General features: G+C 37.5%; 1 protein-coding gene across 1 annotated transcript in view; it reads left to right on the forward strand.

Annotated features, from left to right (window-relative positions):
* Cps1 (carbamoyl-phosphate synthase 1) overlaps positions 1 to 18,415 on the forward strand; it is a 102,689-nt gene extending 84,274 nt beyond the window's left edge. The window contains exons 33-38 of the mRNA XM_090354753.1: positions 2,061 to 2,135; positions 4,478 to 4,576; positions 13,585 to 13,644; positions 14,603 to 14,715; positions 16,320 to 16,449; positions 17,308 to 18,415. Coding sequence (XP_090210879.1) covers positions 2,061 to 2,135; positions 4,478 to 4,576; positions 13,585 to 13,644; positions 14,603 to 14,715; positions 16,320 to 16,449; positions 17,308 to 17,406 — 576 coding nt within the window. The 3' untranslated portion in view covers positions 17,407 to 18,415. The remainder of the gene's footprint in view (positions 1 to 2,060; positions 2,136 to 4,477; positions 4,577 to 13,584; positions 13,645 to 14,602; positions 14,716 to 16,319; positions 16,450 to 17,307) is intronic.
* Positions 18,416 to 23,513: the final 5,098 nt, after the last annotated feature.

Here is a 23,513-nt window from a genome sequence, read left to right on the forward strand (position 1 = left end):
CCACATTTTTGACTTTGGAAAATTGAGATCATGGTTACTGTTTACAATGTGTTGGTAAAGGCAAGAAATTAAAATTATATATTTTAATAATGACACAATAATACTAATATCATTATATTCTTCTAGCCAATTCCATATGATTGTACCCAACTTGCTCATAAGTATGACTTCTACTGCTTCATTAAATAGGAATGGAAAATAGTGACATATATAAATATATCTGAATTACTTAGATTAAGCATATAATGGAATTGTTAGGCAATTGTGTGTGTGTGTGTGTGTGTGTGTGTGTGTGTGTGTGTGTGTGTGTGTGTGTGTTGGCCCTGAGGCTTGAACTCAGGACCTGTGTGTTCTCCCTGGGCTTTTGATTTTTTTTTTTTTGCCAGTCCTGGGCTTGAGCTCAGGGCCTGAGCACTGTCCTTGGACTTTCTCAAGGCTAGAGCTCTACCACTTGAGCCTCAGCACCACTTCCGGCTTTTTTCTATATATGTGGTACCGAGGAATCGAACCCGGGTCTTCATGCATGCTAGGCAAGCACTTTAACCACTAGGCCAAACTCCCGGCCCTCTCCCTGGGCTTTTGTTACTCAATGCTAGGACTCTACCTTTTGACCCACAGTTCTGGGTTTTTTTTTGGTTGTTAATTGGAAGAAATCTCAAATATCATTGCCTGGACCAGATTTGAACTACAATCCTCAGATCTTAGCCTCCTGAGAAGCTAGGATTACAGGCATGAGTCCCTGGTGCCTGGCTGTATCAGTCAGTGTCTTAGCAGCTTCAACAATAATTATGATACAATTAAAATTCTATCTTTTATAGCAGAAGCTTTAAGTTGAAACGATGAGCAAAATGATACATCTTAATTCCCTTATGTGAATATTAAGGATTTTATAGTGTGAGGAAATAAAATGTTACTTTTCAGGGAAGAGGATGGTGTTTTATTCCTAGAGACTATAACACAAGTATTAATTGCTAAAGCTTTTTATGATTTATACACACACGCCCTCACACACATACACTAAACACAACACACACACACACACACACACACACACACACACATGCGCGCGCGATTGTTTGTCATATGCAATTGTTAGGTAGGAGGCTCTAGAATATTTTTTCTGCAGATACTACATATGAATTTTAAATTCCTATTATCAATATATTTAGGAACACATACTTTTATTTTGAAAATAATATTCATATTTCCAAAATGCACTGTCTCTCCCTGCTTTCTTCTCTCCTAATTGCCATTGTTTTACAGTTCTTGAATTTTATCAAATTACCTCTTCATTGTCATTCATAATAGCCCTGTGTAGCAGATGGAGTGGTAGGAAAGTCAGTATGCAGAGATACATCACCTGAGGCTGGGATTCCCAGGATGTTTAGCGGGGTTGCCAGAGCAGGGGAGATGTTGTCTAGACCAGATAGATGGACATATGTATGAACTAAGGACTTGAGTTGAACCACATTAGGAAAATAATTCAAAGGGAAACACTCCTGTGTTCCAGCTCATGTGAAAGTTCTTGGAAAAAAATGTTTCCAGCAGAATGTTTTTCAAAGCTCTTAAGAGGTGTCAACAACAGTTTAATGTCTCAGAAGTAAGCTTACAGACAGCCATTTCTGGCAAGGTGCCTTGCTGTAAGTTCAAATGAATAGAACAAGAAGACAAATGTTCCATAAGTCTATCAAGGGAAAAAAAAATGTGTTTGAACTCTGTTATTGGGGAGACCAATGCCCAGTAGATGTTGTTTGAAATCCTTCCAATAAGAATTTGTGCAGGCCAGATTAGGAACACTGGTCTAGACTGGCCATAAGGGATCTATTTGCAGAAATAATTTGTGATTATTTAACCCAGGTTTCTGGCCAAAAGCTCAACAGATTCTTGGAACAGTATTTTAAAGCCATCTTTCAAGTCAGGGACTTGGACGAAAGAGATTTTTTTTTCCATGTCTACCATAACCTAAATAAATCCTATGAGCGATGACTCAGGAAAGATATTTATCCTGTCTTATTCTTTTATACTTCCTCTTATCCGTTTCCACCTGTTTTGTCTGACAGGCTCCAATGTTCTCCTGGCCCCGGCTGCGGGATGCTGATCCTATTCTGAGATGTGAGATGGCCTCCACTGGAGAGGTAACTAGCTAATGGTCTGGGACTACTCATTGCATCTGCTTTGGTTTTTCCAGCTGAATGGAATAAAATAAGAAGGTAGTGAGTAGTGAGGACACAAATTTCTGCTTTCACAGTAAGCTTCAATGGATTTACAAATTTTGAATTAAAGAAACATCTCTTACATTTTTGGAAAAGTATAAATTCTCACTTACGTTTCAACCTGGATATATAATTCATATGTTCACCAATCATCTCCACATTACCGTCAGAGAACAACTTTCTCTGGACATCTTCGTACATTTATCCAGTGTCTTAATTACCACACACACACACACACACACACACACACACACACACACACACACTTAAAGCAACTTTAACCTCTTGAGGAATAGCTAAAAACCATAATTGGCCATGCCACTGGATATCCTTCTGTACTTGTATTGGGACTGTGTCAATGGATTTTTTTTTTTTTAAGAATGTGAGATACGTTTTCACACAGAGAACTGTCAGATTCTCGAAAGTTCTGTATATGTCAGTGTCAGGACATTTTATGAATCACCTAGCCCCTGACAGACATACTAGATACAACCTTCAGATGCACATCAGTGAACAGTTGAGTGACAGCAGCATCACACTGGGAGGCAACATTGTTTCTCTTGGTATTAGGGAGAAGCTGAAAGGGGCAAACATTTAATTGTAACAAATATGGTTGCTTGGTTACAAACATGATCTGTTATGAGAAGCCAGCTGAAACAAAGAAGCAGGCAGTAAGGAATGACTATCGTGTTTATATTTGTGCTCTTAGAAATAAGTTGCTTAGCCCTTGTGATTTTTGTCGATCTTTGTTTTAATTTAGTAGCCCCCCCCAAAAAAACCCCACCTCCTTGTATTTGTTTCTCTTATGATCAGAATTAAACTTAGAGCCTTATATATTCTGAGGAAGTCCACTCATGTAATTCCACACCCCCAAAATACCTTTTCAATGAGGGTATACCCCCAAGTTTCCAGCTACCAAAGGGCTACTTATGGCTGTTTCAGAGTTCTAATTAGGGAGAAATATGTTTTCCTGCATACTGCTTTCTATATTGTGACGAGTTTGGTGGCATCTTTTCCTAAAAGTACAATGGAAGGGAATTCTTCTCTTATGTGAAAGAATCCTATTTTTCCAACTATCGTCAAATATGATGTTTCAACGTTTATTTGATAACTGAGATCAGAATGGTAATTTTTAGCTTTGAAATTTCAATTATAATTCAGAGACATTGTCATATTTAAAGTACTTAAGCCTTCAGGGTCTGATAGAATTAAGAGGTATTTATCTTTCTAGTCATAATCTTTACTGTAATAGTTGACCACACGTGGTGATTTCAGAGGAAGTTGCTATCTCACCACTGTGTGTCTTTGTGTCTGCTCATAGACTAGATTGGTACAATTTCTTTCAGCAGGACCTAAGACCTATTAAATTTAGGTTTACATGACACCAGTTAGTTGGTCAGTATTTGGCTGATGAGAGTGGAATGCTGACCATATACTGTGGTCAAATGAAGGTTATTATCATGGGAACTTTCTTTTCCCAGTGAGAGAAATGTCATTTGCTTCAACAATGAATTCAGCCATCAGTGTTATTTACTGTAATGCATGCTCTGAACCCAGGCCAATTGGTGATGGACATGGCAGTATTTTGACTCTTGTCATTTTAAATTATACCACTTATCTTCCTCAGATGAAAGCTCTGTATATCCTAACAGTATATGTTAGTTTGGAGACGTTTCTTACTTATGAATGTGGTTTTCCAAAGGACTTGTTACATGTTATTTTGGTTCACTTTATAAAAATTATAAATTATAGGAAGGTCTTCTGATGTTTGTATAGTTAGTAAATTTCTCAATGATTTGTTCACAGTGTCTATGACTGCTGTCAGCTAATCCTGTCTACTACTTGTCTGTAAATTTAGGTATCACTGCATAGCATATATGTGACCTATACTGTGATTTAAGCATTAGGTTATATGAACATTTGGAAATTCAACCCATTATGGACTAGAAGCTGTGATTTGTATTCATATAACACAGTAGCATCCTCTATGTTGCTCCACTGAGTGCTGTTGTATAGAGGAAGAATTGCTTATTCATTCATTATGTTTAATTAAAAACAGACGATACGTCTGCCTTGACCAGCTAATTGGTCTCTGAATTCAGATTGCATAGTCATTCAGCAAGATCCATAAAACCTCTGGAAGGAATTTCTGAATAAGTAGGCATTTGTATTGTTTGTGTTTTGTATTTTATTATCTTTTTATTGTGTTTTGTTGGTTAACTTTAGTTCACTATTATTTGCTACATGGACTTTTCTCTTAACAGGTGGCTTGCTTCGGTGAAGGTATTCATACAGCCTTCCTAAAGGCAATGCTTTCTACAGGGTTTAAAATACCACAGAAAGGCATTCTGATTGGAATCCAGGTAAGTTGCATGAATCTACCCATTCCCAGGGGCACACACTTTGAGTGGGTAGAATCTTCATTGTGCAGAAGAGGGGAGACTGCTTGTGAACTAGCACTCAATCAAGGCGATTCAGGGTATCTTAAAAATGAATCTTTCCTAGTTCTTTGATTAGAGTTTTCTATATATTTTTCTTTGTAATCACTGAACATGTTCCATGAATCTGAGGTTATGTCTCCCTTTCTCTTTTCCCGCCTTCTCTCTATATCCTTTTGCTAATACATCAATGTTTGTAGCATCTACTATTCCATCTGTAAGTATTGCCTATTAATCTATAAGTACTGCCTATAAATCATCCTCAGCCTTCCCATTTTACATTATTTGGTTTGATAAAGTCCATATGTCTCAAAACGGAGATGAGAATTTTTCAGCCTGATGGTTCCATGTTGAATATTTAATGAAAATCAGTGAGTTGATGGACTTAAGAATTTCAGGAGAATATTGATATGTTCTTGTTTATTGTTGTTAGGAAAGTGAGATGATTATTAATCAGTATCTTCATATAACAGAAGTCCATTATTTATTTATCAATATAAATTAAATCTAAGGCTTAGTATAAATTTTTGGATGGGAAATGTCTGTTATCCATTCGAATGGTTATTGAAAGAGTCTACAAAAGTTATGTTTATAAAATTCCTATAAACAATACTTCTCAACCATTCATTCAATTTCATTTGAGATGAGTAATTCTCCAGTCCTATAAAAAATGAAGAAACTTATATAACATTCCTGCTGTGCCTTTAATAAGCTCAAACCCTGCATGGTTACCCCAAAATCAATAAAAATATAATTAGAACGTACCAGGTATCCTCAAGCCAGTGGGTGATGATTATAAATGTCATGTCGTTAGGGTATTTTAACATTAGCAAATTAGACTCTAGAGACTGGACAAGTACAGTGGTTTTAGAGAAGTTTCTGCAAAGGGTAACTTGGGATTTTTCTTTATAAAGGTACCAGAAGGGCAACGGTAAGTAGTTAGAACAGAAGCTAACAAGATGACTTGCAATTGGGAAGCTTAATGGCAGTTTAGAGACAAATCACATCATATGAGCGACTCATCACGTTATAAATGGGTATTAAGTATTATTAAGTCCTCAGTATGAGAATATTTGTCCACCTTCCAGTTATGGCTTAAAGTTTAATGTGAGCCCTGGGGGCATTCAGAGGAGATCATGCCCTTCACCTTCATCTTCACAACAATCATCGTAGTGCTAACATTTAAAAATACCAGCTTCAGAAGTCAGTCATGTATAAAATTGTGCCTTGTTTAGTTTCAGTGCTGCAGGGAAATGTGAAGCAAAAGTTAATTTGATCCCTAGGAAGCATTGGTGTGGTATTGCCATAAGTGAACCACATCTTGCTTTATAGGAAATAGTGGGTTTTTTTCATATATTTTTATTGTAATTAATAGAAGGGTTACATGATATTTTCCAGAGAGAAGGTGCATTAATTCACATACATTGATACCCTTGGTTTTGTAGGCAAAAAAATATGGCTTATAGCATTAAAAAATGTATCTATTGAAAGAATACCTTTCAATGCGTTGGTTTCTAAGGAAATCAAGGCTCTAATATCTACACGAATTCTAGAAAGGAAGTCTGTGAATGTATGCATGAAATATCTTAGGGACTTAGAAATATTTTGTGTAATTTAAAAATATTAATAAACTAATAAAAACTAATAAACTAATGACTAATAAAGCAAAACTATTGAATGAATATGTAGTAAATATTATAATTAGTAAAATATTTACAACTGGGGAAACTGATGAACAAGATTGTAAAGCTTTGCAGATGAAGTTTAATAAATCTGTCTTATAGGAGGAATCTATATTACTACAAGGGGGATTTTCATTCATAGTGGTTAAAATAAGTGCTTTGTCTGATGACTTAAACTGAGGCACATGATAGAATATACTAAATGGAGAGACAGTAACTGGGAAAGTCCCTAGACTTTTTTTTAAAGCTAGAATGGGACCAAATTTAACCACACTTTTATATCTAACTTTCTTGGCAAGTGCCAAGTCACATAGATTCTTGATTTTAGGATATATTACTTTAACAGCATTTTATTCGGTGTTGCACTTGGCCAGAACGAATATGGATTCTTCCAAACACATAAAGTCAAAAGCAAAAAGACATAGAATCTGACTGTTATATACATGAAGTACATAGGAAAGCAACTGGTTGAGGACCACTTACATAAGAATGCTTATGTTTTTTCAATTTTCTCAGAGTCTTGCATGTGCTAGGGCAAGCATGCTATACTCTTTCCTTGACCTAAATCCTCAATCCCTGTGAAGACATTCTAAAATAAAATGGCTATAATTGCATTTTGATTTCTTAAGGTGATTATTCATTGCTCAATGGGCTTTATTCACAGAAACCCACTGGTAGCCATTTTTGCTGTAGTTAATTTGCTTTATTATTCCTTCATGTATCAGTGGATAGCATGGCCAATAATTATCCTTTTCCTGTCCACACCTTGAACCAAATGCCTGTTAAAAGTAGGAGGATTTAATACATATACCATGACTCATTATTTTCCCATAGCAAATTGCAAGATAAATTAAAAGGATCACAACATTATGGAATAAAAGGACTCTAAAACAGGGAACTTTTCCCATAGCCATTTTATATGGTTTTCACACAGTCAGGTGTCAGAGACTTCTCTATTTTAGAAAATAAATTCTGTTGGCACTTAGTATGTAGCAATCCCATTAAGCTTTTGTTTCTCTCATTGCTACCCTTTTCCTTTACACAGACTGTTTCTGTCTTTCCAAAGTTACATCTCATAGGTAAAATTTCCCAGCAAGTTTGAAACCTGTATAAGATGATTCTTTTGGAACTAGGATTTAAGAGGAAAAGCAAGAATCAACATGCAGAGTTTTGTCAAAGGTTTTTTTGTCAATTATAGCATGCTCTGCGTCTCTACCAAGAGCAATCTCAAATTGCAAGGCAGTAGTCACATAAGAAAGGTTTATGTGGCAACACAATCGTCCTTGATTTTCCTACCATAGTTCCAGGCACCTTTCATCCCATCGTGATTTATTTTTAGCAGCCTTGAGTAGGCCGACTTGCCTTGTTTTGAGGTTTCCTAGAACACTCTTTAACAATGAGTGATTTACTCTAGAGCAGATCAAGAGCACTCACTGTGTTTTCCCCCTTGATTGGACTATTCAGTGATGCTTCTAAAGTGGCACACACCAACCTGACATCTGCTCTAGCATGTCTCAGAAACACAAAGCAAGCATTTTTACTTGAAAAGACAACTCCAAGTGACACAAATAACCTTTTATTTTCGAAGAGGCATTCTTAGGAATAGCCGTCTATTGTCAGTCCATGTGTCTCTGTAGAATCCATGGAAATCCTTTACTAGTAACTGGGCTGTCTTTTCTGCAGCTAGCTAGAAGTTGGATTAGTGCAAAAAAAATGATCATTGGAGGAAAAATAGCTATGTGTTTCACTGTTTCTTCCTTATAAACATTCCCAAGAAAATAAATCATCTTGTACTTTTCACCTTTTGTAACAAATGATTTCTTACGATCAGCTTTGAAATCTGAGGCTACTGAGATGCAAGCTGACAGCTGTAATTTCTTTCTATAGACTGGCTGTTTTATGTGTCACTAGTGGTCAATACATGTTTGATAGAAGTTTATAATGTGTCCATGGAAGCCAACACCCTAGACCAGAGGCAGAGTGGTTCCCTAGCTGGGAGCTGCCAATACTATCATGTTGGATATTTATCTTTTCCACTTGAGAGACAGCACTGAAACAGCTCCATAATGAGGTTCTGCCTGGTGTCTGCAGGTCTCAGAGGACTTGGTGACTTATTTTACTTTAAAATGGCAAAGAGGAAAAAATTGCATTCTAGTACTCTCCTCTCAACATTTTTCATGGTGGCTAAGAGTTAATACCTCTTGACCTCAAGATGTAAAATGAATGGAGGTCAGTTCATCATCCTGGCTCCATTCTGACTTCTAAATTGAAGCATGCACCAACATCTCCTCCGGAGTCAGTGATGGCCGGAAATCACTTCTGAGCTCCCAGTCAAAGTGGGGGTAGAGCCCACATTGCCCTGTCTCTATTAATAATATCTGGGTGATGCAGATTGTTGACATAGGGATCATCAATTAGGACCCCCTTTATTTGTACAATGGTATTTTAGAAACCCAATTAAGAGTTATCTCATTAACATCATCACCATATTTTAGATGACAGAGCAAAGTTTAAAAAATTGGGAATTTGGGCCGGGAGTTTGGCCTAGTGGTTAAAGTGCGTGCCTAGCATGCATGAAGATCCGGGTTCGATTCCTGGGTACCACATACATAGAAAAAAGCCAGAAGTGGTGCTGAGGCTCAAGTGGTAGAGCTCTAGCCTTGAGAAAATCCAAGGACAGTGCTCAGGCCCTGAGCTCAAGCCCAGGACTGGCAAAAAAAAAATTGGGAATTTTAAAGTTAGTAAGTATGCAGAACTTTTTTTTTTTCTGCCAGTCCTGGGGCTTGAACTCAGGACCAGAACACTGTCCTTGGGCTTTCTCAAGGCTAGAGCTCTACCACTAGAGCCATAGCACCACTTCTAGCTTTTTTCTATGCATGTGGTACCAAGGAATAGAACCCCGGTCTTTGTGCATGCTAGGCAAGCACTCTACCACTAGGCCAAACTCCCCACCCCATTTTGTTTGTTTTTGTTGAGCCTTCTGATATGCTTTGGTGCATAATGAAGACTATTCCATGCTTAGCAGGTCAACATGCAATATTCTGTATTGAGATGAGGGGGGGTTAAGTTAAGGAGTTTACTTTTGCATACTTCATGTACATTTTCTTTGTATCAAGGGATCCTAAATTCTGAAGAGACCTTATGTTTTATTTGGTTTTGCCTCTTTCTACACGATCTGCTTTGTATACACGATTGTCCTGTTCTTCTGTCAAATATGATAAATATATATTACATTCATATATATTTCTACTTGCCCTATTTCATTTTCCTATTGTTACTATAAATTATTCTCTATACTCTAATTTTTATTTTACTTCTTAAAATGGGTAGCTATGGACTTCCTTGTATCTAAGCTCATTAATTCCTGTTTTGTCTTGAGTGAAAATGGAAAGCTACTTCCCTAGGTAGGCATGGTTACAATTCTTGTTCTAGGAGAGTGTCATAAATAACCCTGGAGGCTGCCTTAGCTGAGATTCATCCAGTTGCATTTATCTTTCCTATTTGCCAGTAATTTCCCCTTGTAAAATGCAGTTCTGGGGTCTAGAGAGGGCCAGCATCTGAAAGAATTCTGCATTTGAACATTTTTGGAGTCTTTTCCCCAGGATTTAAGTCCGTTCTTGGAGAATTGTTGTGTGTAAATATTAGAAGGCTCTTATGGATTGAGTGTTACTAACATCCTGCACAGATCTTTTTTTTTTGTCTCCAAACTTCAGCTCATGTTTATTTGTATGTTCAATTTGTCCTACTCTTCAGACATTCAATAGAAATGGCCAAATGATCTTGAAATGATCCTGATACCCTATATTTTATTCCTCACATTAACAAATTTATGTAACAAATATTTTGCATTTTCTTATTGTCAGGATAATGTATAGAGGGGCTACGGTTACATTCATCAGGTAGTAGGTGCATTACTTCTCATATATTGATACTCCTCATGTTTTTGGCCCCATTTCCTTCCCCCAATCCCCTCCCAATCATCTTGTTTTCTCCCCTTACCTTTCCAATTTCAAACAAATGAATAAATATATCTACGATATGCCAGGTAACAAAGTCAGGTAAAATAAGAATATGAGATTAACCATAAGGGTAAAAGAAAGAGAAGAGAAATAACATAGTACATTAAGAACAACAATCACACAAGATAAAGCTCTTGTTTCTATATCCTGGAGATCCTTTCATTTAGTCTTATCCTATATGACCTTATGTACCTAGGTTTTGAACTATTGTAATCCTCTGCTAGGAGAGTCTTAGATGTGTACCAATTATTACAAATGAGGGAAACCATAGAGCCTATGTTCCTTTGGGTCTGGCTTACTCCAGTTAGTAGGATTTTTTCCAAGTCTTTTCCATTTCCTTGCAAATGGGGCGATGTCATTTCTGATGGCAGCATAGAATTCCATTGTGTATAAATACCACATCTTCTTGATCTGTTCATCAACTGAGGGGCATCTGGGTTGGTTCCATATCATCTCTATGGTAAATGGTGCTGCAATGAACATTGTTGCTTGCACAGATCTTGAATTCTTCTCTCCTCTCCCCCCATGTCTCTTTCTCTCTCTGTGTTTCTCTGTGTGTCTCTGTATCTGTCTGTCTCTGTCTCTCAGTCTCTCTCTCTCCCTCCATTCCCTTCCTTTCTTATGCCAGTTCTGGAGCTTGAATTCAGGGCCTGGGCACCATCCCTGAGCTTCTTTTGGTCTTTTCTGTTTATGTGTTACTGAGGAATAGAACCCAGGGCTTCATGCATGCTGGACAAATCACCATTTGTAGTTTCTGGATCTAAATTAGATCACATCCATAATTATTTTCAGTCATCAGTGATAGAAATTTTATAAAAGATTTTTATCAGCATATATTAGTTACACAAGGGGCATTTTGTTTGGATATGCCTATAATGTAACCCTGTCAATTTCATCCCGTCCATCACTCTACCCACTCCCCTTTTTTTTGAGTTTTGTTTATTTTTATTTCCCATTCCCCCTTTTAAAACCATTTCAAACACATCTGTTTTTATTTATTCAAATAAGATATTTACTATCTCCTTTACCTCCCCTGTCCTGTTGATTCTTGCCAGTCACCAGAAGCTACTTTACTTTCCTGTCACTCCTGTGTTTTGGTTTTTTTTTTTTTTGGTTGTGGCCTGGGCACCTGGGCACTGTCCCTGAGCTCTTCAGCTCAAGGCTACCACCCTACCCTTGAACCAAGCCCCACTTTCTGTTTTCTAGAGGTTAATTGGAGATAGGAGCCTCAGGTCCTTTTGTGTCCAGGCTGGCTTTGAACCTTGATCCTCAGATCTCAGCCTCCTGAGTAGGTAGGATTACAGGTGTGAGCCACCACACCCGGCAGTTGTACTATATTATTATTTCTACCTCATCCTTCTTTATCTCTCTCCCCTCTCATGTCACAAGTCATTTGCTGAAGAAATCAAGTTACCTTATCCATTTTGCAAAGGGAAACTAACAAAATACAACTTTTAAAATAGAATAGTTGTGTTAAGTGTGTATAAAATTGAGTATATATCATTTTAAATATTTTGTTTAGCTCAATTACTCAGATACTTAGACTACTAAAGATGAAGTTAGGTTTGCTCTCTAGAGAAGTTGTTCTGCCCTATTATATTTCATTCCAGACATTGTCTTGGAAGTATACCCTCTTAACCGCGCATGGTGAGATCAGAAGTGGGTGACATTTCCTGGCAGGCATCAGGAATCCGGAGAAGGCAGGGTGCATAGCCCAGACAGGTCGAGGAAGATCACAAAAATAGCCTATTAAAAAAATTACCCGAGAGGGTCGGGAGTTTGGCCTAGTGGTAGTGTGCCAGCCTCGAATGCATGAAGACTGGGGTTTGATTCCTCGGTACCACATACATAGGAAAAACCAGAAATGGTGCTGTGGCTCAAGTGGTAGAGCTCAAGCCTTGAGAAAGCCCAAGGATAGTACTCAGATCCTGAACTTAAGCCCCAGAAGTAGCAAAAAGAAAATAATACCCGAGAGTCAGGAATCTGGCCTAGTGGTAGAGTTCTTCCATAGCATGCACGGAGACCCAGGTTCTACTCTTCATACCACATACATGGAAAAAAACTGGGAATGGTGCTGTGGCTCAGGTCGTAGAGCTCTAGCCTTGAGAAAGCCTAAGGACAATGTCCAGGCTCTGAGCTTGAGCCCCAGTACTAGCAAAAGTAAATAAATAAATAAATATCCATATATATGAAGGTCAGATGTGTTGGTGCATGCCTATAATTCTTCCTACTCAGAAAACAGACATAGAAGGAAAATACATGGGCAAATGCATGAGAGTGTTTGAAAAATAAACTAAAAGCAGCTCTCTTGGCAATGTGGTTTGGAGTGGTAGCAATGTGGTTTGGAGTGGTAGAATGGTAACCTACCAAGGGGATAAAGTTAAAGAAAATATCTACACCACAGACTCACATATTTTATTTTTATGTGTATATGTATGTATACATATATGTGTGTGCATTTATGTATACACACATATATATGAGATTTCTCTGAGTTGAAAGTATAAACACTAATAGAGGAGACTAAGCTTGGAAATAGGAATGTAGCCATTTCCATTTATGCCAGAGGACACTGCATCCTAGGTTCGTTCCATTGCTTACAGTCACAAAGCTTAATATATCGAGGAGCCTTGAGAAGTAGAAATATTACTATAATTACTGCTCTCGAAGGGATGGACAATAACTTTTCACAGTGTCCCCTACTAGTGAATGGTAAGGCCAAAACTGGAAATGGAGCTTAGTGAATCCAGAGCTCATTCTTTACCTACAGGTTTTTATCACCTCATGGCTTATACAAAATTGATTTTTGAACAATTGAGTTATTGCTGCTCAGATCTGTGCATGAGCTACTAATTTACTGAAAGATAAATTAGAACTCAGCAATTAGATTATGTTGGATAAACAGAATAAGCAGGAAGATAGACTGGGTTCAGGTCTCAACCCCTATGCCTTTTAAATTCTTCCTGACCAGATAAAGGGTCTAAACCTACAGGCTTAAGAGTGACAGATCAGCAAGATGAAAGGTTGAGAATAAGACAATGTCGTCAGAATTTTACCTATTTTTGGAAAAAAATTAAGTGGATTAAAGGAGCATTGAATATAGAGCACATGACCATCTACAAGATTATTTTTATAATAGTATTAGATGGTATGAGCAAATAGTCTTTTATGTGTAGGTGAAAAAAATGAACATGCATATCTACAAAATGAACTTGATTAAATTCCTTTCCAGCAATCATTCCGTCCACGATTCCTTGGTGTGGCTGAACAATTACACAATGAAGGTTTCAAGGTATGGATTATTATTTCTTCTTCAAATATTTTTGTACCAGCAGTAAAATCTTCCCACCAATGAAATAGTACAGAAATAGGAAAAATAAATGTTCAAAACGAGGGCCTTTCAAACCAAAAGATTTCACTCAGTTAGTAGTTAAATAAACTTCAACAAAACCAAAAGATCAAATAACCAGTTTTAAGTTTTAACAAAATTACTACAAACTCAATAGAAGCTGTTAGCTTGAAAACATAGAAACTTTGCTGGAGCACAATTGGGAAAAGTCTCCATATATTTCCATATATTTTTTCCTTTTTTATTTTTCTTTTTCCCTATGAGGTCATGATTTCCAGCTGTTTCAGTTTCAGGCAAAACTTTTTTTTCAGTGCATAATTCTGCAGAAAGCCTAGCTCAGTGAAACAAAATTATTCCCATGGCTCAGGGTGAGTCTTTGGGCATGAGATTGTATTCGTCTAATAAACATAAATGCTAAACCATGGATCATTCTGTTTTTCTCTTGTATAACAGTAGTTAAAATTTAGGTTCTTATTTTTTTTCACTGTAAATAATTTAACAAAACAAAGTTTGTGTGTGTGTGTGTGTGTGTGTGTGTGTGTGTGTGTGTGTGTGTCCTTCTGTCCTGGGCCTTTTACTCTAGTCCTGGACACTGTTTTGTTCAAACCTAATACTCCATCATTTGAGCCAAAGCTCAATTTCTGGCCTTTTTTTTCCCTTGGGGGAGGAGGGGTAGTTTATTGATTCGCTTTGAATTGCAATCCTCAGATCTCAGCTTTCTGAGTAGCTAAAATTATAATAGATGTGAGGCCTGGGGCAATGGCTCAAGTCTCTACTCTTGATAATACATGACTTTAAATGTTTATCAGTTTCTTCTTTATATTTTGAGTGATTCTAGTAGTCTTTCATGATCTCTAATTCCCTGTGAAAGTAACTGACTGACTTTCTTTTTTCACTCCAGCTTTTTGCTACAGAAGCCACATCAGACTGGCTGAATGCCAACAATGTCCCTGCCACACCTGTGGCATGGCCATCTCAGGAAGGGCAGAACCCAAGTCTCTCTTCCATCAGAAAGTAAGAACTGGACGAGCTATATTGTTAAAGAAGATTAATTGTGAAAACTGGATAAAAATGTTTCATTTTATTCAAGTTCAGGTCCCTTTAAAGTCTGTAGTCAACCAAATTAAATAAGAATGAGATTGTGGATGACAGCATAGTTTGACTCAGGAACTTTGCTATTACATACACTATCAACAGTGTAAATGATGGGATGTGTACAAATGTCCCATTTGTCAAGTACAGTTTTATGACAAAGAAAGTGATCTAACTGGATTAGCCAGATATGTGAGAATGGTTATCAGAAAGAAGAAATATGCAGACATCATAATGAAGTTTATAAATTATATGTATATTTCATCTTACTGAATCATTATACATTCTTTCTTGAATATGTCAAATATTACTTCAACTATATATGTGTGTGACTATGTATATTTAATTTGTTATATATGATATAACAGTACTATATCACATCTATCATATATGATTACATACATGCATATAGGTACAATAGTGTATGTAGTACATGCCTATGTCATATATTTGATCATGTACGTTTCACTGATATTATGGATCAATTTATTTAGCACTTGTTTCATGTATAAAGCTGGAATGAGCACTGTAATTACCATCTATCTGATTATTTAAATGGCCATTTTTAAGTTGGCCTTAGGCCTCATCACCTGGATTCTGACATATGCTAAAATATATATCGTACACTGCACAAGCTTTGAGGAACATCAGTGCACAGACATTTATAAGACTTTGTGATATAAATACATAGGCAATTATTCTCAATTGTTTTGAGGTGTCTTAGTCTACTCAGTGGCTCTCCAATACCAAGGTTGATGCTTTATACTACTTATCAGAGGATCTAACCAGTCAATTTATACATTATTTTCAAATTTATGAAGTAATGCATTCAGGTATATGCATACCTGAATAGGCCTCCAGTGATCCTCTATGCCTTCTGTAAAGCTTTGTAAAACAATATTCAACACCACTATGTGCTTCTCACATTTAAGTGCCTCTCAGTGTGTGTAGTAGCCCAGTGACAGAATATGAAGTAGTTCCTTTTTAAATTCACCTACTGAAAGGCACCAGAAGCAAACAGTGAAGTAGATGTGACATGAGGGCAGGGGAGTAGACCTGGAAGGTCCTTAGTGATGGAAGAATTGCCTCTTGGTTCTTACAAATAAACCTCTGTCATATTACTGGGTTTTTGAGTGGTCGGAGTTAGGTCTGTTTTCAAGGGAATATAGATATTGTTGTTGGTGGTGGTGGTCGTGGGACTTGAACTTGGTTAATTGGAGAGAAGAGTCTCACAGTCTTCAGTGCCCAGGCTGACTTTGAACCGCGATCCTCAGATCTCAGCCTCTGAGTAGCTAGGATTACAGGTGTGAGCCAGTGTGCCCGGCTGGCTGGGCATATAGATTTTTTTTAATTCGGGGGATGAGGAGCTTCTGGTTAGAGTTTTATTAGAATTCTTTGATGAACAGTCAATTCCATATGACAATGACTTGGAATGACTAAAAAGAATTTATGTTCATCTCCTGAAACTAATTACAAAATATGTATTGTCATCTGCAAGTTTTTATTTACTTTGTTTCTTCTTCCAGACTGATAAGAGATGGCAGCATTGACCTTGTCATTAACCTCCCCAACAACAACACCAAGTTTGTCCATGATAATTATGTGATCCGGAGGACAGCGGTAGACAGTGGCATTGCTCTTCTCACCAATTTCCAGGTATGTTCTTTCCACTAGATAAAGGCCACAGACGGCTTCTCTGTCCAGAAGGCTTCCATTAAGAGGATTGGGCATGCATATCTCTCTTTTCACACCTTGCAGCAGTCAGAACAGAGAGGAAATCTTAGGAGAATCTAAAGTGATGGTGTTAATATAGTAGTTCAAGGCTTACCTGGGACATATACATGTTTGTTGATCAAGCAAATGAGATCAACTGCCATGGCTCTTTAATTACATATACAATTAGCCTTTGTATGATATGAAATAAAGACTCCAGGGGCCAGGAGCGTGGCCTAGTGGTAGAGTGCTTGCCTCGCATTCATGAAACCCTGGGCTCAATGCCTTGGTACCAGATACACAGAAAAGGCTAGAAGTGGTGCTGTGGCTCAAGTGGTAGAGTGCAAGCCTTGAGAAAGCCCAAGAACATGCCCAGGCCCTGAGTTCAAGCCCTAGGAATGGCAGACACACACTCACACACACACAAAATGACTCAAACTTCAATTTCATTCTTTCTCAAGGAAAGGTACAATTTTAAAAGCAACTGGTTAGTAATTAGAAGTCCAGATGTAGGAGAAGTTCTTGTCCAATTCATAGAAAATGATGGTTGGATTCAAAGATTTGATTCATTATTTGTCTAATGTACTTTTATTTTCCCCCAAATCTGTTTTTAAAGTTATTCATGACTAGTTCCAAGATATGAAAAAATGTCCCCATATAAAATTAAAAAATCTATTGCATCTTTCATCCCATGTTCCTTTGAAAACTGGTGGCAGACACTGTGACTTTTTACTTCCGATTCATTCAACATTCACTTTCATCTCATGTGGGTTGCTAAGATTCCTGGCATCTTATTTTCAGGTGACCAAACTTTTTGCTGAAGCTGTGCAGAAATCTCGCAATGTGGACTCCAAGAGTCTCTTCCACTACAGGCAGTACAGTGCCGGAAAAACAGCCTAGAGCAGTGGATTTCCCCAGCCTGTCCTTACCTCCTCCTGAGCCATGTTTTGTCTGAAGGAAGTGGTTCCCAGCATTGTCTCCCCAAGATGAATATGCCTACCACCTTTCCTCCAACGTGCTCCGCTATACTTCCCTGTCCAGTATCTGTCACAATTAAATGCTGTCAGCCACTGTTTCCAAAGCTTCTTCAGAGTACTTCCTGTGTCACTTGTTGTTCATGAGATTTTTCATTTGCCTACTAATTCCTTTATTTTGTTTTAATTTTTGGTGGATTAGGCTTCCCTCTGTGCTTATTTGCAGATTAGTTCATATTTTATGGTTCTGATTAATGATGATTGAAATGGAAAATATTGCCATTCTATGCTTTTACATTTTTTGTACCTTAAACTTATCTTGTGATCATTTTTGATTAATATTTACCATATTCAGGACAGATTAACAGAGGAGAATATTATAAAAATTTGTTACAATGAAATGTGGATTTAATTTATCCACATGATGCCATCATGATGCTGATCTATTTCTGATATCATATTACCATTCTCACTTCCCTGGCTAATCCATTTATATCATTTTCCTTTCTTATAATACTGAATTTGGCAAATGTGACAGATTTTTACATTATGGATATTCTCCAATGGATACTGGCTTTCAGTTTTGTATTTTGAACTGTCAACGGATACAAGAAACACTGAAGTGGTTATATGCTTGCTTTTCTTATTGGCAGTTAATCTGAACTAAATGAAATCTTCATATCTGTGTCATTTGTGAACTCTCTCAATTTTGGAACAAGGTAGAAGTCATGTTTATTCCCTTCAGATGACATATTCTATTGATCTAAGCCCAGCCCGTACCCCAAATGCATACACTTTTAAACTTATGACCACTGTTGTTCCTATGTAAAGAAAACTTCCTTCATTCAGAATAGCCTTTGTTGCTTTTAAGTATTTTGTGTTATCATAAATGCTCTAATGTTGAACTTTTAAAATAAAATACTACTAAGAGACAATTCAGCAGCTGAATTCTTGCATTATGTATCTACTTGACATATAAAATCATTTTTATTCTTTGATAAAAAAAAACCTTAGGGGCTTGTGTCATTGCTTACCATCTTTCCTAGGCAGACTCATTCAGGATAATGAGCACACTGATGTTAGAAACAGGAAAACCTGTAATCCTAGCTACTCAGGAGGCTGAGATATGAGGATTATGGTTCAAAGCCCAGGCACAAAAGTCTGTGAGACTTAATCACCAGAGAACCAGAAATGGTACTGTGGCTCAAGTGGTAGAGCACTATTCTTGAGCTGAAGAGCTCAGGGACAGCACCCAGTCCCACTACTGAACAAGATAAACAAATAAAAACTCATAATGTTTTCAATGTATTTTCCTTATTCCTCCTTGTTGAGCATCAACATAACATTTATAACATGGTCTATGAGGTTATATGCCATCACTAATACAGATCTGTTCAAATATGTGGCTGCTATCTCTCTCTGACTCAATATTGCTCCAAAAATATAACAACCCTTAAAAAAAAAAAAAAAAAACCTCATGTTGTTGAATCAAAATCGCATGCATGTTAGGCAAATGGTGTCACTAAGCTTCATCCATAAAGGTATAATAATCTCTAATATGTCATATGTAATACAGAGACATGGAACTCTACCCAGAGTCTGTCCCATATTTTCTTGTGGAAATAATGTGAATAGCCCCAGTGACACTGTAACTTGTATTATTCCCATAAATGTGGCTTTGTGTGAGGCCCGGGGTGGGGGTGGGGTTAAAATACAGATGCCACAATAGCTTTCATTCCTTTTCTCTTATTTTTACTCTATCCACTAATTACCCTTTTGTGTGAATCTATACTCCTTGTTATCACTGTGGGTGGAATCTTTCATTTCTTCTTCCTTGTTATAACACTAATTCCTGGCCAATCATTTGCCTGAAAGTGATGAGGCTTTGTAATGTTTTATACAGGTGTTTCTGCATCCCTTATACTTCTATGAGTTTACTTGTTCTCATCCCCCTACCACTACTGAAATTATGAGCATTGTACAGTATGAAGTTCTTCTCAGGCATTAAAATATTCTTGTAACTATGTGCTATTCTACTATATTCAAAAATAAAGGGAAGATTAGACTTGCAGTAAAGTAAAATGGACAGGATATGTAAGATAGACTTGTATCTTATAAAGGATACGTGCTGGGTGGGTGTTGGGATCATGCTTGCACTCCTAGCAACTCAAGAGGCTGATATCTTTATATCTCAGATTAATGCCAGAAAGTTTTTGAGATTTTTTTCAAATTTTTATTTGTAATTTTATTTCATTGTGAAGGTCATGTACAGAAGAGTTGTAGTTACATAAGTAAGGTAATGAGCACTTTTTTTTTTCTGATTGTACACATTTTTTTGGGGGGTGTCATGGGGCTTGAACTCTGCCTTCAGCTCAAGGTTACCACCCTACCCCTGGGCCTGGGTGCTGTCCTTGAGCTCTTTGGCTCAAGGCTAACACCCTACTCTTGAGCCAAGCCCCACTTTCCCTTTTCTAAAGGTTAATTGGAGATCCTTTTGTGCCTGGGCTGACTTTGAACCTTATCCTCAGATCTCAGCCTCCTGAGTAGCTAGGATTACAGGCGTGAGCTAAGGCGCCCGGCCACACATTGCCCTCTTTCCCCCAATGTGTAAAGTTTCTCTAGTGAGAATCATTGTTGCATTAGTTCACCTCTGTCTTGCCATTTCTGTGGTTCTCTTCCCTTACCCACATGAAATAAATTTACTACAAGACAAAGGGTACAGAAACAAAAAACGGTGACAACAAGGAATAAACCCAAGGAGTAAAACATTACTGCAAACAGTACACTTTAAAAAAAAAAAAACCTCTTCGCCAGGCATGGTAGCTCACGCCTGTCATCCTAGCTAGTAAGGAGGCTGAGATCTGAGGATCTGTGGTTCCAAGCCAGCCCATGCACTAAGGTCCTTGAGACTTTTATCTCCAATTAACCACCAGAAAACCAGAAGTGGTACTGTGGCTCAAGGGATAGAGCTGAAGTGTCCAGGGACAATCCCCAGGCCCAGAGTTAAAGTCCCACATGCCCCAATTCCCCAAAGGAAACCCAGAACAAAAAACAACAAAAAATACCCTTTTTTATCCATGTCTTGGAGTTCATTTTCATAAGCATCATTTTATATGGTCATACACATAGCTATTGAGCTATTGTGATCCTTTTAAGAATATCCCAGACATACTGTGGTTATTACAAATGAGGTTGACCATATAGCCTGTGCTTCTTTGGGTCTGGCTTATTAACATGAGTTTGTCCAAATTTTTCCATTTTCCTGTGAGTAGGCAATGATGAAAGCATAGAATTACATTTTGTGTATATACCACATTTTCTTGATGCATTCCACTGAGGGGTATCTGAATTGAGACTATATCAGCTACGGTACATAATGTTTCCATGAATGTCATTGTGTTGGTAGCTTTTGTGTGGCCTTGTTTGTGAACAGTTAAAATAAGATAGAATGTTTAAGACTTATGTTTCAGAACATATTTGGTTTGCTCTTTGAGACAGAATGTAACTCTATATTCCAGACTGTCCCTGTCTTCCCATTTTAGTCTGTCAAGTTCTGTGATTACAGGTGTGTGCCACCATATCTGGCTCAAAGTTTTAAAAGCAAAATTATCCAAAATTTACCTATTGGTAGTATTTTACCACCTCATTTGCTTTATACTTTGTCTGTTTGCCTATCTACATACCTATGAGTCACCTAATTCATATGGTTTTGGTTACTGTACCAAAATACCAGAGGCAGTCTAAGATTATGATGGAAGATTTTTTTAGCTCACATCTATTACAATCAGCATAACTTTGAGACTTCATAGCACCAAAGTAACAATGTATAAGGTAATAAGACATCACATTTCTAAACAGAAGGGAATAGAGTGATTCAGGAATCAGACTCCAGACTCCAATTTATTCTCATGAAAACTAACTAGGGTTTCACATACCTTATTCCCACTAACCTTAAAGGTCCTTGCAATCTCTCAATACCGCCATCCTCAGCCACATGGTTGAGAGAACACACTTAAATCATATCCAAATACATCACTGTCAATTGTATACCAGTGTCATCAATATTTGTGTGCATGAATGCATGCATGTGCATGCGTGCGCGCGCGCGCACACACACACACACACACACACACACACACGTAAAGGTGATACTTCAGCCAAATGTAAACAGTCTGTCAATGACCAGCTTAGAAATAGCTACTAAAAAATTTGAAGTGATACTTAATCCTTGTATTGCAGGAATTTAAACACATTTTGTCATATTACTTTGAATTTTTATGTAAATAACAGTCAAATGATAAAAAAAGAATTGAGCAACACTGTTGAAAAGGTAATTGTGTTTGGAAAACCAGACCAGTGGCATTTCTCCATGATGCTGAAAATGAAGTTAAATTTTGTTTTGTTGTCTTTCATTTTTTTTCTTGTTCATATATGTAACGCACAAGACTTTTTTTTTGTCAGTTGTGGGGCTTTAACTCAGAGTCTGAGCACTGTCCTTGAGCTTTCTCAAGGCTACCATTCTACCACTTGAGCCACAGCACCACTTCTGGCTTTTTCTATATATGTGGTACGGAGGAAGCAAACCTGGGTCTTCCTGCATGCTAGGCAAGCGCTCTACCACTAGGTCCAACTCCCAGCTGCACAAGACTTTTTAAAAGACTTCAATACAAATAACTAATGCATTCAAGACTGTTGTAGGACAGAACTCCAAGAATGAGAAACACACCTGTGTTCAGATTTGGCAAGTCTTTGTGCTTTTCAGGACACATTTATTCTTTCATACAAACAGGTTAACACATCGTTAAATGTCTGGATTTGCTACATATTACAAGTGTAGACAATACAGAGACAGTGTCTGTAGAGCTGAGTAGTAAATCAAAGTAGCTTTTCCAACTGAGAATTTAATATCCTACAAGAAGGATGGGTTTTCTGGGAAGGGGAGAAAAGGAGCTCAGCCAGCTTGTGAATTGAAGAAGGAGAAAAAAGAAGAAAGAGTAATCCATTTACAGATTTAGGATTTAAAAGCGACAGGAAGGCCAGACGAATATTTTATAAGTACTTCTATCAAACTTTCCTCTTAAGCTGTATTCCTATTGGAAACTTAAAAAAAAAAAACAAAAAAAAAAAACCGTTGTAGCTACAACGCTCATTTATCTCAACAGCTGCAGGTACTTGAACCTCAGCCTCAACAGTGTCCACAGACTCTTGAACAATGAAAGTGGAAATTATCAGAGAAACAAACCATGACTGAATGCAGTTAAGTGTTCCGTAATTACACACCAGCGTTACCATTTGGCTGCTGGTGGGGCCTCCTGCGGGCACAGGTGCCATAAATGCTCACACACACCCAATCAAATCTGCAAAGACCTTTTATTACTTATCATTCTTAACCACCCTAACCTTAAAAAAAGGCTAGCTTTATTATTCTTGGTACTTTCTCTTGCCTTTTTTCTCTTTTGTTCTTACATATAAAAATTCCTTTCCTCCTCTAAATATTACTGTGCTATTTTATGAGAATCTTTTACTATTGGTGAGTGTGAAGGTAATGGAGGGAGCATGTCTACACTTCCTCTGAGTGGCTCCCTGGGCTCTGCTGTTTAAAAAAAAAGGTGAGTGTGTATGGAGGGGGTGTAGTAATTGTCTTTACATCTCTTGTGCATAATGTAGGGTGCAAAAACTCCAAAAAGGGAATTTAAGCACCTACAGGTGTTGAGATCAAGGTAGCAATGAAAAAAAATCTTGGGAACTCAAAATCAGTACTCTTTGTGTATTCCATTTGATGTTTACAGGTAAGTTTTGAGTTTACAGTTTTCCTATGAAAGGGATTCATATTCACAAAGAAAACTATTAAAACTATTATTTCTTGATGAGTATAAAAATAATAGGCTTTTCTGGCAACAGCAAATGACCGTTTTTCTTGAAGTTACCGGCCTAACAAAGTACTACTGAGAAATATTCCTTAAAGAAACATACAAACCAGGGGAGCAGGAGTTTGGCCTAGTGGTAGAGTGCTTGCCTAGCATTCATGAAGAC

Source organism: Megascapheus bottae, chromosome 21 (assembly GCF_031878675.1).
Source record: "Megascapheus bottae isolate mThoBot1 chromosome 21, mThoBot2.hap1, whole genome shotgun sequence".
Classification (NCBI taxonomy): Eukaryota; Metazoa; Chordata; class Mammalia; order Rodentia; family Geomyidae; genus Megascapheus; species Megascapheus bottae.